Source organism: Hemiscyllium ocellatum, chromosome 10 (genome assembly GCF_020745735.1).
Source record: "Hemiscyllium ocellatum isolate sHemOce1 chromosome 10, sHemOce1.pat.X.cur, whole genome shotgun sequence".
NCBI lineage: Eukaryota > Metazoa > Chordata > Chondrichthyes > Orectolobiformes > Hemiscylliidae > Hemiscyllium > Hemiscyllium ocellatum.
Genome location: NC_083410.1, coordinates 94,316,836 through 94,330,607, shown reverse-complemented (window position 1 = coordinate 94,330,607; position 13,772 = coordinate 94,316,836). Strand labels below are relative to the sequence as shown.

The 13,772-nt window shown below is 37.0% G+C and overlaps 1 protein-coding gene across 7 annotated transcripts in view; it reads right to left on the bottom strand.

The window, feature by feature from the left end:
- The window catches only part of stxbp5a (syntaxin binding protein 5a (tomosyn)), a 231,444-nt gene that overhangs the window by 52,145 nt on the left and 165,527 nt on the right, over positions 1–13,772 (bottom strand). For 4 of the 7 annotated variants that reach the window (XM_060831736.1, XM_060831737.1, XM_060831741.1 and 1 more), the window contains exons 20-21: positions 12,590–12,649; positions 12,439–12,486 (exon numbers count right to left, since the gene is read on the bottom strand). The exons of 2 other annotated variants lie outside the window; for them this stretch is intronic. In XM_060831736.1, coding sequence (XP_060687719.1) covers positions 12,439–12,486; positions 12,590–12,649 — 108 coding nt within the window. The remainder of the gene's footprint in view (positions 1–12,438; positions 12,487–12,589; positions 12,650–13,772) is intronic. One more of the 7 variants, XM_060831739.1, reaches the window with a different exon arrangement.

Genomic DNA, 13,772 nt, shown 5'->3' with positions numbered 1-13,772 from the left:
ACTCACTAGGCCTTGTCAGACCATAGATTGATTCCACAAATGATTTGTTGTCAGCAATTAATTGTCCCCATTAACAGCTACCCATTATCCTATGTTGACCTTTACCCTTCCTTTGTTTGTCCAAATGTTTCCCTCTTGCTTTTGGCTCCATCTCCTTTACCAATGTTTCCTACCCAAAATTGCTTCTGAAGGTCCATTGGGCTCTAACCATTAACTTGGCTTTCTCTCCACAGATGCTGCCAAACCTAAGCTTTTCTAGCAATTTCTGTTTTTGTTGTTGCATACTGCTGCTTTTCAAAGTTTACTTTAAAGTATAGTAGCAATTCTGAAGTGTTTTTCTAACACACAATGTGCTCAGTTTAATGAATTACGAAACAGCACACAACTTTTTTCAGTACATCAACTACTTGCATTTTGTAGATGTTTTAACTTACGAAAGCCCAACAAAAGACTGATTATCAGAAGGAATTCTTTTTCAAACACGTTATGACATGTGAATAAGAGCTTGACTAGTCATGTAGGTTTCAAGGAATGCCCTGAAGGAGATGATGTAGTACAGAGAGATTTAGCGAGGAAATGCAGAGTTCACAGCCTAGGCAGCTGAAGGCATAGTTGCTAATGGTGGTGAAAATAAAGTCCAATATGCTCAAGAGTCGAGAATTGGATGGGCATCAATTTTACAGGGATGAAGGGGTGAAGTTATAAGGGAATTTAAAAATCTGGATGGAATTTTGAATCTGTGTTTGCCGGATCTGGAGCAAAGTTAGTTAGCAGACACAAGGCAGAAGTATGAATAAGAATCTAACTCTGAATGTGATTTTATGGCTATAACTGAATAGACAGAAATGGAACCATATGTGGACAACAAAGGGAGTACTGAAGGAGGATGATATGGTGAACAAGTCAAAAAAATGTCATTTGCAAAAAATATACGAGGGCTATTTCAGTACGGGGGCACTGGTGGGAATCAGAATGAAAGGGTTTCTAAATATAGTTGCAGGCAATGTAGTTGCAATATTAGAAGGTAGTAACACATTTAGGGCACTTTGAGAATATAGTGATGTTATTAGTTAGGAAACAGTTTACAAACAAAATGAAGAAGGGCATTTTCTGACGAAAAATTGAAGAATAAGTATACAATACCGGACAAGGGAACCATTAACATCAGGTAAAGAGATGGTTAGTGAAGAATCAGGTGAGAAGAGAGTTGAGGGAGGAGGTGGATTGCATAGTCAGGATGAGCTTGGAGAGAACTTGAAGGAAGATAGCAGAGTTCAGGGCTAGGGCAACATTGAGGGAAAGTTTAATTTGGATTGGGTGGGATAAACAAAGTGTCAGGGATAACTGACTGGATAGTTTCAATTTTGGAGCCAACAGGTGCATGAGTCCAGACATTCCTCCATATCTGGGAGAAAGTGAGGACTGCAGATGCTGGAGGTCAGAGATGAAGGGCTTATTTCCAAAATGTCAATTCTCCTGCTCCTTGGATGCTGCCTGACCTGCTGTTTTTTTCAGCACCACGCACTCAATTCCTCCACATCTGCGAGGATTCCATTCCTGAGAATCCTCACGAATGATGAAATTCACGAGTGCAGAGCTAGTTATTTTACCTGCGGATGTTGAATTTTGTTGAGACTTATTTTTTGGCACAAATAGACAAACTTGTAATTTGTAATTTTGCAGATACAGAGGATTTACTGTACCTCAGAGAGGGTGGGGAGAAGGATTTAAGACAACACTTTATAATGGAGATGAGAAGTCTGGGACTGCTTTAGACAGGTTGATCCTGGAATTGGAAACAGTTTTATAGATGAGGGGGAACTTATCTGTGGTGCTTTATGTCATCCAGCTAGATTTGGCAAGACAATGCCCCCAAAATAAACGTTCAAATTTGCACACTACTAGTTTTAATAAGGAGGCCAATTCTCTCCCATTAAAATGACAGTTCATGTACTCATTTTGAATGTAGCAATATGCCCCCCATGAGTAGAACCCGAAAGCTTCTTTCCATTTCTTTGAAACTTAACAATCTACTCTTACCATTGAAATACAAGACAACTTTTACAACTGTATGTGGAACTGAAATATATCCATCCCCCAGGATATAATTTTTGCTGTTATATTTGGAATTCACCAACACATTCTCCTTCCATTTGAATACAAAGTTGTGCATGCATTGCCATTTGCAAGAACTATACCCAACATTTTGCAACTCCCCCGCTGTCAACTAAAGCAGATTATGCAGGGGCGAAATACCATTTGTAGCCTGTTCAGAATCTTTAGTGAGACTATGGTTGCATCCCGGTACAACCAAATTTAGAATGTACATAGAAGCAGTGGAAATTAATGGATTGGTAGCAAAACGATGAACATTAGCAAACAGTGTAATAACAAATGTTTAAAAAAGCTGTAAAGATGGCCTTTTGATGACAGTAAGCTATGTTTCTAATTAACAAATAAATGAGTCATGAGACCGTAAGAAATAATAAAATTAGGCCATGGAGCCTCAAGTCTGCTCTGTTATTCGATAAGATCATGAATGATCTTCTACTTTATTCCAATTTCCTGCCCTAAGCATATTTCTCCTGATTTCCTCTGTCTAAAAATCTATAATTCTGTCTTGTATATACTCAACAGCTAACCATATGTAATCGTCAGAGGTAAATAACTCTAAAGATTTACAACCATCTGGGTGAACAGATTTTCCTCATTTCAGTCCAAGTTATACAATCTTTAGATGGGAAGAACATCTACACTATGACGCCAGAAGGAGTAAAAAATTTCCAGATTTCCATATGGGCTAAGAGGACTGAGCAGGGAATTGGGACTGATTGGATTGGTCTGCAAGATGATAGCAAGGGAATGATGGACCAAAAGGTACAATTGTGCCGTAAGTGTTTATGACTCTCAGCCCTAAAAGAACTTTGTACACTTCACCTCTTACTCTTTTCAACTCAGGATAATACAGTCCCATTAACTTGGACCAGTGAATTAAATAGCAGGAAAGTTGACCACTGTTCAACTTTCATGAAGAATTTATGGAATGTACCCATGCAATGTGCATTACGAAAAACAGTAATAGAATTTAGCTGCTGCCAATGATTTGTCACAAGATTCCCAATTAATAGGAAACTTCAAAACTAGGCTAATAACATAGTGGAATGTTACTCAAGTTTTTTTAAAAATACGTACAGCACATGATCTCAGGAACTGATATAACTTTGGGCACCCTAACATCAACATATGCTGAAGATCATTCAGAGTAATACAGGAAGTGTAATTTTGGGACTTGTATCTCAATATAGACAAAGAAACTGCAATTAGCATTACAGGAAATAGCTCTTTAATCTATCTGCAGAGGAACTTACAAGTTTGTATTTCTTGTCCATTACTTTAGTAGACAAATGTATGTTAACCTGCAATTAACTGGTTGAATCTTTTATAAACCAGACAAATCACAACTAATGGACGCTGTGAATAAACAAACAGCAAATAGAATGAAAATCCATTTTTAACACGAGAAATATCAACAGAGTCAACTAGTAAGAGCTGGAAGGGAGTATATTAATGGAATAATTTGAAAACACTTTTCCTCTTCAATCTGCCCAGATCTATAACAATTAATATAAAATATTTTGCATATAAATATCCAACCACTTTTGCACATTTCATTATGTCTGGACTAGAATGTCAAATTCAACTTGAACCACACTTCCCTATAATATACACTGAAACAACTATGCAGTCCCTTAAACCTGGCCTACCATTCAATGACATCACGGTCAATCTGTTCCATAACCTTATTTACCAATCTTGTTTCCATATCCCTTAACTCATTAACTTTAAATAAATGTATCAATCTCTATCCTTAAATTTTCTTGTGGAAGATGCAATTGAAAATTATACATTTTTCATAAAAGGTACAATATCCTCTGTCTTAAGTAATAACAAATTGCACAATGTCAACCACTGGAGATGGACTTAATGGCCTTTTTTGTGGTGTAAATTTCTGTGATAAACAGAATCCCATAAGTTCTAGTTTGAGCAAGTTTAATCGTCTTTGTACTGTGCAGAATTTATGGATAATTAAGGACATCCATGCATTTTTACAATGTTTGGAATGGAGAACAGTGGCAAGAAATGTATTTATCATTGGAGGGGCAAATCAAATGACATCTTTATACTGCAAAATAGTTGACCAAATCACCTGAAAGGCAAAAGAGTAACTCAAGAATCCTAAGTAGAAATTTCAGAGACACAAAATTTGGAGATTGTAGTCTCTTTTGTTTATAGATAGAAATCTAAGATACTTTCAACTGTGATACTTCAGGGAAACAATATTTCAAGAATGTGCTTGCTGGAGAGTGAAAACTGAACATTTCTTTTAAAATTCTTACATTACTGTGTATTTTGCTTGCACTTCTACAACCCAACTACAAAATTCTCAAGCTCCCCTCACTGTCAATGGATTTGCTCTTACTGCTGCCAACCATAGGATGCCACTTTGCTACTAAACTCCAAACATTTTTCCATTGTCATAAAATCTCCAAGAAATCCACTATATCACTATCAAACCCTGGGTCATTAAACTCCCGATAAGGCCCTGTAACCCTAGAACGACCAAGACAGTGCTCCTTAGGTAGCAACATTTGGTATTGATATCATTCTCAATTGAGGTAGCTCACAAATTAAACATCCACTCCAGACACTGCCATCTAAATGCAGCACTGAGCCTGTGGCACTTACAAGGGGATGCATCTTCCATATGATCATCAAACCAAGACCCCATTTGTTTTATTTCAGACAAGAGGTAACATTTCTTTGCACTATGCAAAGAACAACAGGAGAGCCCTTGCTTATGTTCTGGCCAATATTTATCCATTAACGATCATAACTAAAACAAAGATGATTTAATTTGAACTCATTGCACTGCAGGAGATTCCAGACTACAAACAGATTGCTGATTTCTATGTTATCACACTCAAAACAATACTTTGAAAGTACTTAAGTTGCTAAGCACACTTAGACATCCTGAGATCATAAAAGTCATGGTACACGTTCAAACTTCAGGTCCTTGTAGCACAATAATATTGTCTTACCTCTAGGCCAGAAGAACCCAGTTCAAGTCCCATCAGCCCCAGAGGAATGTCACAACATACATGGGCAGGTTGACTAAAAATATCTGTACATTTAAAATTTTCCTTTTCCTAAATCCCAGAAACTCATTCTTTCATGCATGCACCTCATTCTCTCCTCCCGTCTCCATACAAAAACCACCTCCGGCAAACCTTCAGAAATCCCACTCCAACAACAAATTTAAAGCCTTCCCTTCCTATCTCACTAATTATTGAACTACCTTGAAAATTTGTTAGATTTCATGGGATTCAAATAAAGACAACTGATAAAATGAAACACATAGTGAAAAAATATTGATGTCATTCATGTTTTGTTTAGAGAACAGACATGTGGACTTATAGATTCAGCAAATTGATTTGGGTTGGTATTATAGCGTGCAATGAAACAAAAGACACCTCCTGTTTGTCCTGATTTTGGTTTGGTGGTTGTCCAAATTCAGGCCAAATACATATGGAGTTTAAAAGCTAGCTACTGTAAATCTATGCCCCAGCCTAAAATCTCACAAATATTTTATTGTGGGCGGCACAGTGGTTAGCACTGCTGCCTCACAGCGCCAGAGACCCAGGTTCAATTCCCGCCTCAGGCGATTGACTGTGTGGAGTTTGCACGTTCTCCCTGTGTCTGCGTGGGTTTCCTCCGGGTGCTCCGGTTTCCTCCCACAGTCCAAAGATGTGCGGGTCAGGTGAATTGGCCATGCTAAATTATCCGTAGTGTTAGGTAAGGGGTAAATGTAGGGGTATGGGTGGGTTGCACTTCGGCGGGTTGGTGTGGACTTGTAGGGCCGAAGGGCCTGTTTCCACACTGTAAGTAACCTAATCTAATCTTGTTGCCTAAGCTTCTGGAAAGTAACCTAGCCAACTGATTCGAATATAGGAAATGATGTGTGATGCATTCTTGTGTATGGCAACCAGTTAGTAATCTTCTGAATTTGGCAGAGAATGTGTCAATGCTAAGAAGCAACAGTTTTCAGGAATAATTAAGACATTGATCAGAATAAAATTCACATAACTGATTTGAAACTTTAAAGTGCTGGGTCAGACTGATTTTCGTTCCGACAATAGCAAGAAGCAGATGGTCAAGTCCCATGAAGTGCTGATTTACGTGCAGGAATACTGCTTTAAATATATTATGATTGACATTCCCTTTCAGTTGCTCACTGGCTTGCTACCTTGGGGACGACTTTGACAAATTGCAATGCTAAGCAGACTTTCAATATACAACTTAAATATTTATAAATAAGGGCCTAAAATAAAACCATGTTTTATGTATAACGCTTTTGGAAAAATATTTAATGCCTCGAAATACCATCCCTGTTTTTAAAAAGTAGAATAGTTAATTTGAATATCCCTCAAATTTAACTATTTGGTACCTCTGCAAAATCAATGAAGGGAGGAGAGGTGGGGGTGAGAAAGGTGGGCACAGAGACAGATGTTTGGAGGGGGGAGGCGAAGAGAGCAGAGAGAGGGGAGTTGGTGGGTAGGGAGACAGAGTGGGGTAGATGGGGGAAGGGAGAGAGGGGGCGAGAGAGATAGGGTTGGGAGGAAGCAAGGGGAAAAGATCCAGAGCGCAAGTGAGCTAGAGAAAAGGTGGGGGAGAATGGTGAAAGAATCACGGAAGCAATAATAATTGGGAATGCACATCAGATCAGAACAGCACAATATTCCAGAAGGTTGAAGGGCTGGAGGACATTACAAAGATAGAAATGATCAAGGTGAGGGATTTGAAAACCAGGATTAATCAAGACTTTGCTTGAACAGGAGACAATTTCGATCAGTTATCACAGAACTTGAGGTTAATTAAGATTTGGGCAGAAGTGTGGTTGACAGCAAGTTTATGGAAGGTAGAGTAGAGACCAGTCACAATGTGCTAGAAAGGTCACATCAAGAGGTAACTACAGATAAATGAATGGGGTTAATCACAGAGAAAAAAAAAGATGAGTGCAAAGTCTGATGATCTCTTGGGATGGACAATAGTTAAGGTGCAAACGTGATTGGCAGTTCATCTTGGGGGTCAAAAAAAACAAATTATGTGAATAGTGTGGTTCAGTTTCACATTGTTACTGATGAAAGAAGGGGAGTCAGCAAATGGGAAGTAGAATTTTGATTTGAATTTGAATGACTTTAATTATTAACAGATGAAAATTTTAGTTTACTAAGTACTGAATGTTGTAAATGCAGTTCAATAGTTTAGCAACTGAGGAGGAGTCAAGGGAGGTGCCAATGAGGCATAGCTACACAGATGGCTAACGGCTACCATTCTTTCTTCTCTTCGCTGGCTAAGATCTGTTGAACTCAAAGGAACATTTCAACAACCCCAACTGTTCTAGTATGGCCCCAACATAAATCCTTAACCTCAGTTTGTTAACAGCCACAGCCATATGACATTACATTTCCTCTGACTATGAGCAATTCCACAGAAGATTTATTAGAATTACTGGAGAGGTTTTTTTTTGACAAGAAAGGTGAACACAACAGAATATAGAGACCTAATCAGGGATGATAACTCTCACTATTCTTATCTGACAAATCATGTCAAAATTTCTACAATTCAACATACCACTGTTGAGGAGATCTGCCACTTATCCTGAGTGTAAGAGTAGAGATACAATATTATTTAATCCTTATATAATTTGAGTGAGGGCTTAGACTTGCATTTTTTTGTCATCTTTTATTGGTATTTATATTTCTAGTTCTATTGGTTATTGACAGTTCAAATAATTAGCGGTGTTTCCAATATATATAAAGAAGTGTTCTACCACAAATGGCATATTTTTGATCCAAAGACAAACCATTTTGCTGCTATATTAGACAGGAAGGTGGACATAAAATATATAAGAATAAGCAACGGAGGTAGTAGGGCAGATGAATAAAGCATATGGGATTGCGGGCTATATAAAAAGAAACAATGTAAAACTAAAGTGAGCACACTGTGGTGAACCGTTATAAAACAAAGGTTTAGAACATTCAACAGGAATATCCTATTCATTTCTGAGCACCAGATATGCAGTCAGAGAAGTTGTAGAAAAGGTTTATGAGCTTTGTTCCCAGAATGAGGGAAATCATTTGTGTGGATAGATTGGTGAAGTTGGAACTGCTGTCTGAGTTGTTCAAGAGTTTTGATAGAGCTTTTCAAAATTATCTTAAGTACGATAATAAGGATTGACAGGGAGAAACTTATATTTCAATTAGTCAAAGAGCTGAAAACCAGAACAGTTGGTTTTAAAGTGATTGGCAAGAGAAGCAATAGCATATTGGGAGAAACATTTTCATGCAATAATGATTCAGATCTGGAATGCATTGTGTGTGTTGTGGAAGGCTTTTAGAAGAGAACTTAATTATCCAAAAAAAACATGCAGGGGCCTGGGGAAAATGGAAGACTGGGACAATGTGAACTGAAGAAGCAGTACAGACATTACAGGCTAAAATGATTTCCTTTGGTTCTGTATCCATTCTACAAATCTATAATCAATTATACAATACATTAAAATTCAATTTCTTTTAAGGGGTTTAGGAATAGAGAAAATCACAATTGCTATGATGCAAAATGAGGCCACGTGGCCCATCATGCCTACAGCGGCTCTCTCAATGAAGATTATAACTTAGTACCATGCTCTTAGCTTTTTCACATAACCAGGAATATTATTTAAATATAAATAATCATCTAAATGCCCTCCTGAATGCCTCAATTAAACCTAACTCCCCTATACTTCTAGGCAGTATATTCCAGACTTTAACTACTGAGAAAGTTTCTCATATTTACTTTTATTGCAATTTACCTTGTGCCTACACAGTCTCAGGAGCGACCTTATTATAAGAGGGGAACCATTTTTCCCTATTGGCGCTGTCCAGCCTCCCCATAATTTTGAAAACTATCCAAATAAGTCCCAATTTCTCCAATCTATCTTCATAACTGAAGTTTCTATTAAAACTCTTCTGCAAAATTCCCTAAAAGGTGACACTTAGAACTGTACATAATAATCCAGGCTTCAACTAATTCAGCATAACCTTCTTAGTCATTTACTTGATACCTCTATCAATAAAGCCAACAGTACTGTACTCTATTAAGGTAATTTTGAAAGTACTTTTAGCCATTTTAATAACCTTTTCTTGAGAAGTGCAACTCTACAGATATCAAAGCGGTGTTCTTTCAAAGTAACCTATTCAAGAGGAAACACAGCTAACTCAGAAAGTAGCAGTAATTAGAGAGGAAGCTCTGAAAATTGCATAAATGCATTTCTGAGTTAAATTATGCTTTTTAGGTGACATATTTTAAGAAGGGCAGCTATGTAAACATGAGGCACTTACATGGATGCAGGAACCACCAATGTTCTATTGGCATTATAAAGGAAAACTTCTAGGCATCGTTATGATGCACGTCAATGACTTTTTGTGGGGGAGAACAACGATTTTGATGAAATAATTATCATTTGAAATCAGCAAGGCATTATTTTAAAGCAGATGCCAAAAAGGGAAAAAACATCTAAACTTACAGAGTAGGTACATATCATTAATTATCAGATTGGTTCACAACAGGAATGCTTCCAAAGAAAAATCATTGAAAGTTTAAGAACAATTTCTTACTGTCTAAGAGTGGGCACCTGAGATTGTGTTTGTTATTAAAATCTACATATCCTTGCATAAATACTATTGTTTTCCTCAAAGAAAGGGAATCTGTTGTTGTTAGAAATGCAAGTCCCTTGAAGGGTAAAACAGAATAGTTCCAGGGTTAAAAGCAGGTAACACTCACTGGAATTTGCATTTAAGAGCTGGGGTCTTCCCCAGTGGTGGCTAGCTCCTGGACAGGGAAGTGTTCCAAAAGGGAAAATTGGAAACTGGCATTTATGCTCAAATATAAGTTTACAATAAAACTCTTGTATATTTCAGAATTTTTGCTGCTTAATTCAACATATGGATATAGGTCTGTTAGACAGATTGTTCACTCTCTCAGTATTTTATCTGACCCTTAACTGAGCTTCTGACTGATCATGATTTTTAACCCCAACACTGATGACTTACAACTTTAACACTACCCATCTTTACCCCACGTCAGGCCATCTCCTGTTGGCACACTAATCTATCCTTTAGTTAGCTTGGAAGTCAACTGCTCTAATACTCTGCTAGCCAGCTTCCCACCTTCCCTTCTCAGTGAACTAAAGCTCCTCTAAAGCTCTGCTGCCTATGTCTTACGTCACATTTTTGTTTCCCATACGTTGGTTCCCAGTGTAACAGTATCAACAACGTTAGATTTTGTACCCTTGGGGTTGGGTCATTCAATTAGTATACTGCTCTTTTTTGTGTGTAATCTTCGCTAGCCATAGAACAGTTGAGATTGCTGCAACTTCTTCCCTTCTGGGTTCTTGACGATCTCTTTTGTCTCTCCAATGGCAGCTGTACCACCAGGTTCTTATGTTGATAATCTCTCTAAGTCTCTTTGCATCTCCACTCATCCCTCATTTGAGATATTTCTTCAAAGGTAGTTTTTTGGCCAATTATTTAGTTATCTGCACAAACACTTCCTGAAGTGGCCCAGTTCCAAATACCTTGCGACATTTAAGGTTAAAAAAAGTTGCAGTATAAATACAAGTTTAAAGCTAGATCCTAGCGGACGAGAATTGACGGGAGGACAGGAAAAATGCTGGAAGTGACTGCAGCAGCTCTGGAAACAGAATTGACATGTGTATGGAACCATCTTTTACATATGCGCTAAGTAGTTGGAGGGTAGGAGAAAATCAAATTCAAATTCAGCAAAGAAGAATGCCATGCCTCCGAAAGAAATTACAAGTGGATGTTTGATAGAATACCTCGACTCAGAACAAAAACCATGGTGATGTCATTTCAGAGCCAGTTGAAGAAATATATATCTTACAATAATTCAGTAGGAATTTTTCATACAGGTAGAAGTTTCTTCTTAAAAAAACTGCATTGAACATTAGGAATTTGTTACTAAGAATATCAAACTTGTAGAAGAAAGTACGGAGGACAGTACATTCTTTGACTGAATCACAAATAGCTTCCATTTGGGTTCCTTTTTTACATGTGAATGACTAAGCAAGACTTTAGCAAATCAGGTGGATTTTTAAAAAAAAATGTATCATCAAATCAAGGAAGAGTAATTTGGGCACATTTATATATCTAGTTGCATGTACAATGACAAAGTACAGTGGCATTGAAATATTGCACTAAAATACAGGGAGAGAGTATAAGTGCATACTATGTACAAAATGATTAATATATTAAAGCTTGCAAGACCTTGTTAACATTTTCAATTTCAAATTCACATTTATATTGGAAATAGATGGAAACTTGTAAATTTTAACAACATTGTCCCAAGCAATGTAATGTCATTACATGTGAGAAACTGTCAAACCTTAAGTTTACATCAACAGCTTTCAGCACAAATATGGACATCATTTACAATAGGAACAGAGAAACAAAATAAACAGCAAACGGCTGTAAGATGGAGAGGAATTTACATGCATGCATCTTCATCTAATTATCTCCCAGCTTCTAACCTCACAAACTCATGACTAAACTCCTTCTATGCAATGCCAAGGGACAGTAACCGGCATACATGAATATTGTAGTTCAAATGTTCTGTTCAGGCTTTCCACTAGATAGATGAATAGCCACCAAGATGCAAGTGCTTTTCAGTTACCAGAATTTAACAATTTGTTTGCACTTTTAATATTTATTCTTGCAATAAATAGTATCACAAGCCATACAAATTCAGAGCTTTGCTTGCTTCTATTTTTGCCAGAGGAATCAAGTGCAAAAAGAACTGAGCCTCCAAAAATTGCATAATTTACCAGTTCAAAGTGAACTAAAATACACACATTTAAAATGAAATATCACTTGTTATAAAAAGGGCATTGAAAATATTTTAATACCTTGGTTTCCCCTTATTGGTTTTACAATTGTTGACTGATTACTTTTAATAGGATTTCACAATGATTCTTTAAACTCATCTGTCAGCTTTTTTTCAAAAAGAAAATACTACCATCTTAATTTATGAAATTATTCTCATACAAATAATAAGAACAGCAGGATCTGGGAGATGCAGCAATTAAAAATAATTTGTATGATGATCAAACCTCCGATTACAGTCTGAAATGACACCAAACCCAAATTAATAAACAAAGTGATCAAACACAATCATGCACTGCGTCCCAGATCAGAAACAGCCCAAAGCACGGAGTGCAGATTAGAAATGCCACCAAGCACGATGCTTTGATTATGTATTTGCATTTTGGTTAGTGCTGCAAAGAGAAAGGCATTAGTAAATTATGGAATTATTACTTCATACCTATATCAGATACTACGGTCTTGGATAATTTTCTGCTTTTGATTTTCACTGGAAAAGCATAATATTTGATATATGAATAAAAAAAACTTAATTCCAAAACCAAAATAAAATCTGAGAACTGAAATTATATTGCACCAGAATAATACTATACCCCTTTCTATAAAGTTAGGCAATTTTTGTTCATCTTCAGAATTGCATGAAGAGGTAGAACCTATACAGGAATATATGGACAATGTATTAAATACAAAACAGCACAAACTTTTTATCTTCCTGTCATATAATCCAGACTTAAATATATAAGGTGCAAACTTGAGCTTCTTTCATACAATATGATGGTATGACACTCAGATGTACATGCTTCTCCATAAAGGGATATCCTTGAGGAATTCAGACGGAAAGATCATCTCATTCCCATTCTCCATGCATTACAAAATTCTGACTGTACCAAGTATATCTTTAGAATTTATTTAAAGCATTGGAAGTGGTCACTTCCCTCTTTTTTGACAGTCCAACTTACAGCTTCCTTGTCTCACTCCATGAAGTAAACCATACTTTAACCCTCTGCTCTGCTGCTTTCTTTGATGCATCTGAAATTTTCACTGACCCCTTAATGAACTTGTTTGTGATCGTGGCCTTTCTCACCAGAACATTTAATTACAAGAAAAATACATGAAAGTGTAACAAGGCAATGTTAAAATATTAACATTACATTAAGATTTGTAAACATTAAAAATCCTGAAGACAGTGGTTCCTTCTTGACGAGAGTTCAGGAGCCATCATCTAATGAAGTCCATTTCCCTATCATTCAGTCGATGTTAGAAACACATATCCCTTCAAAGGCCAGCCAGGACAGCTCCAGAGCTGATTGAGAACAGATGAAAATTCATTTGATCTTCTGTTTAGATACAGATGAAGGAAGCTTTTATCTCCCTTGAGATAATATCCTTACCACTGTACCAGGAAGCCAGGATTCAAGTTTCACTTGCTTGAGAGGTGGGTCATAACATCTGACCAGGGTGATTAAATACTGTTTTTTTAAAAATAGGGATCGGGGTATCATTCCCTACATCTGAGCTAGAACATCCAAGTTCAAGCTCAAAGCATGCCTGAACAGGTTGATTTAAAAAAAATAAGAGTCAGATAGTATAATTGGCTGAACACATAACCTGATAAGGACTTAACACAGAGAGCTGGCTCCTACCTGAGAGTAGGAACAAATTACTGCAGATGGTGGAATCTCTATTGAAAAGAACACATTGAAGATCACAGCAGATTGGGCAGCATCCATGGAGAGACAGCAAGTTAATGTTTTGAGTCTAGTTGACTCTTTATCA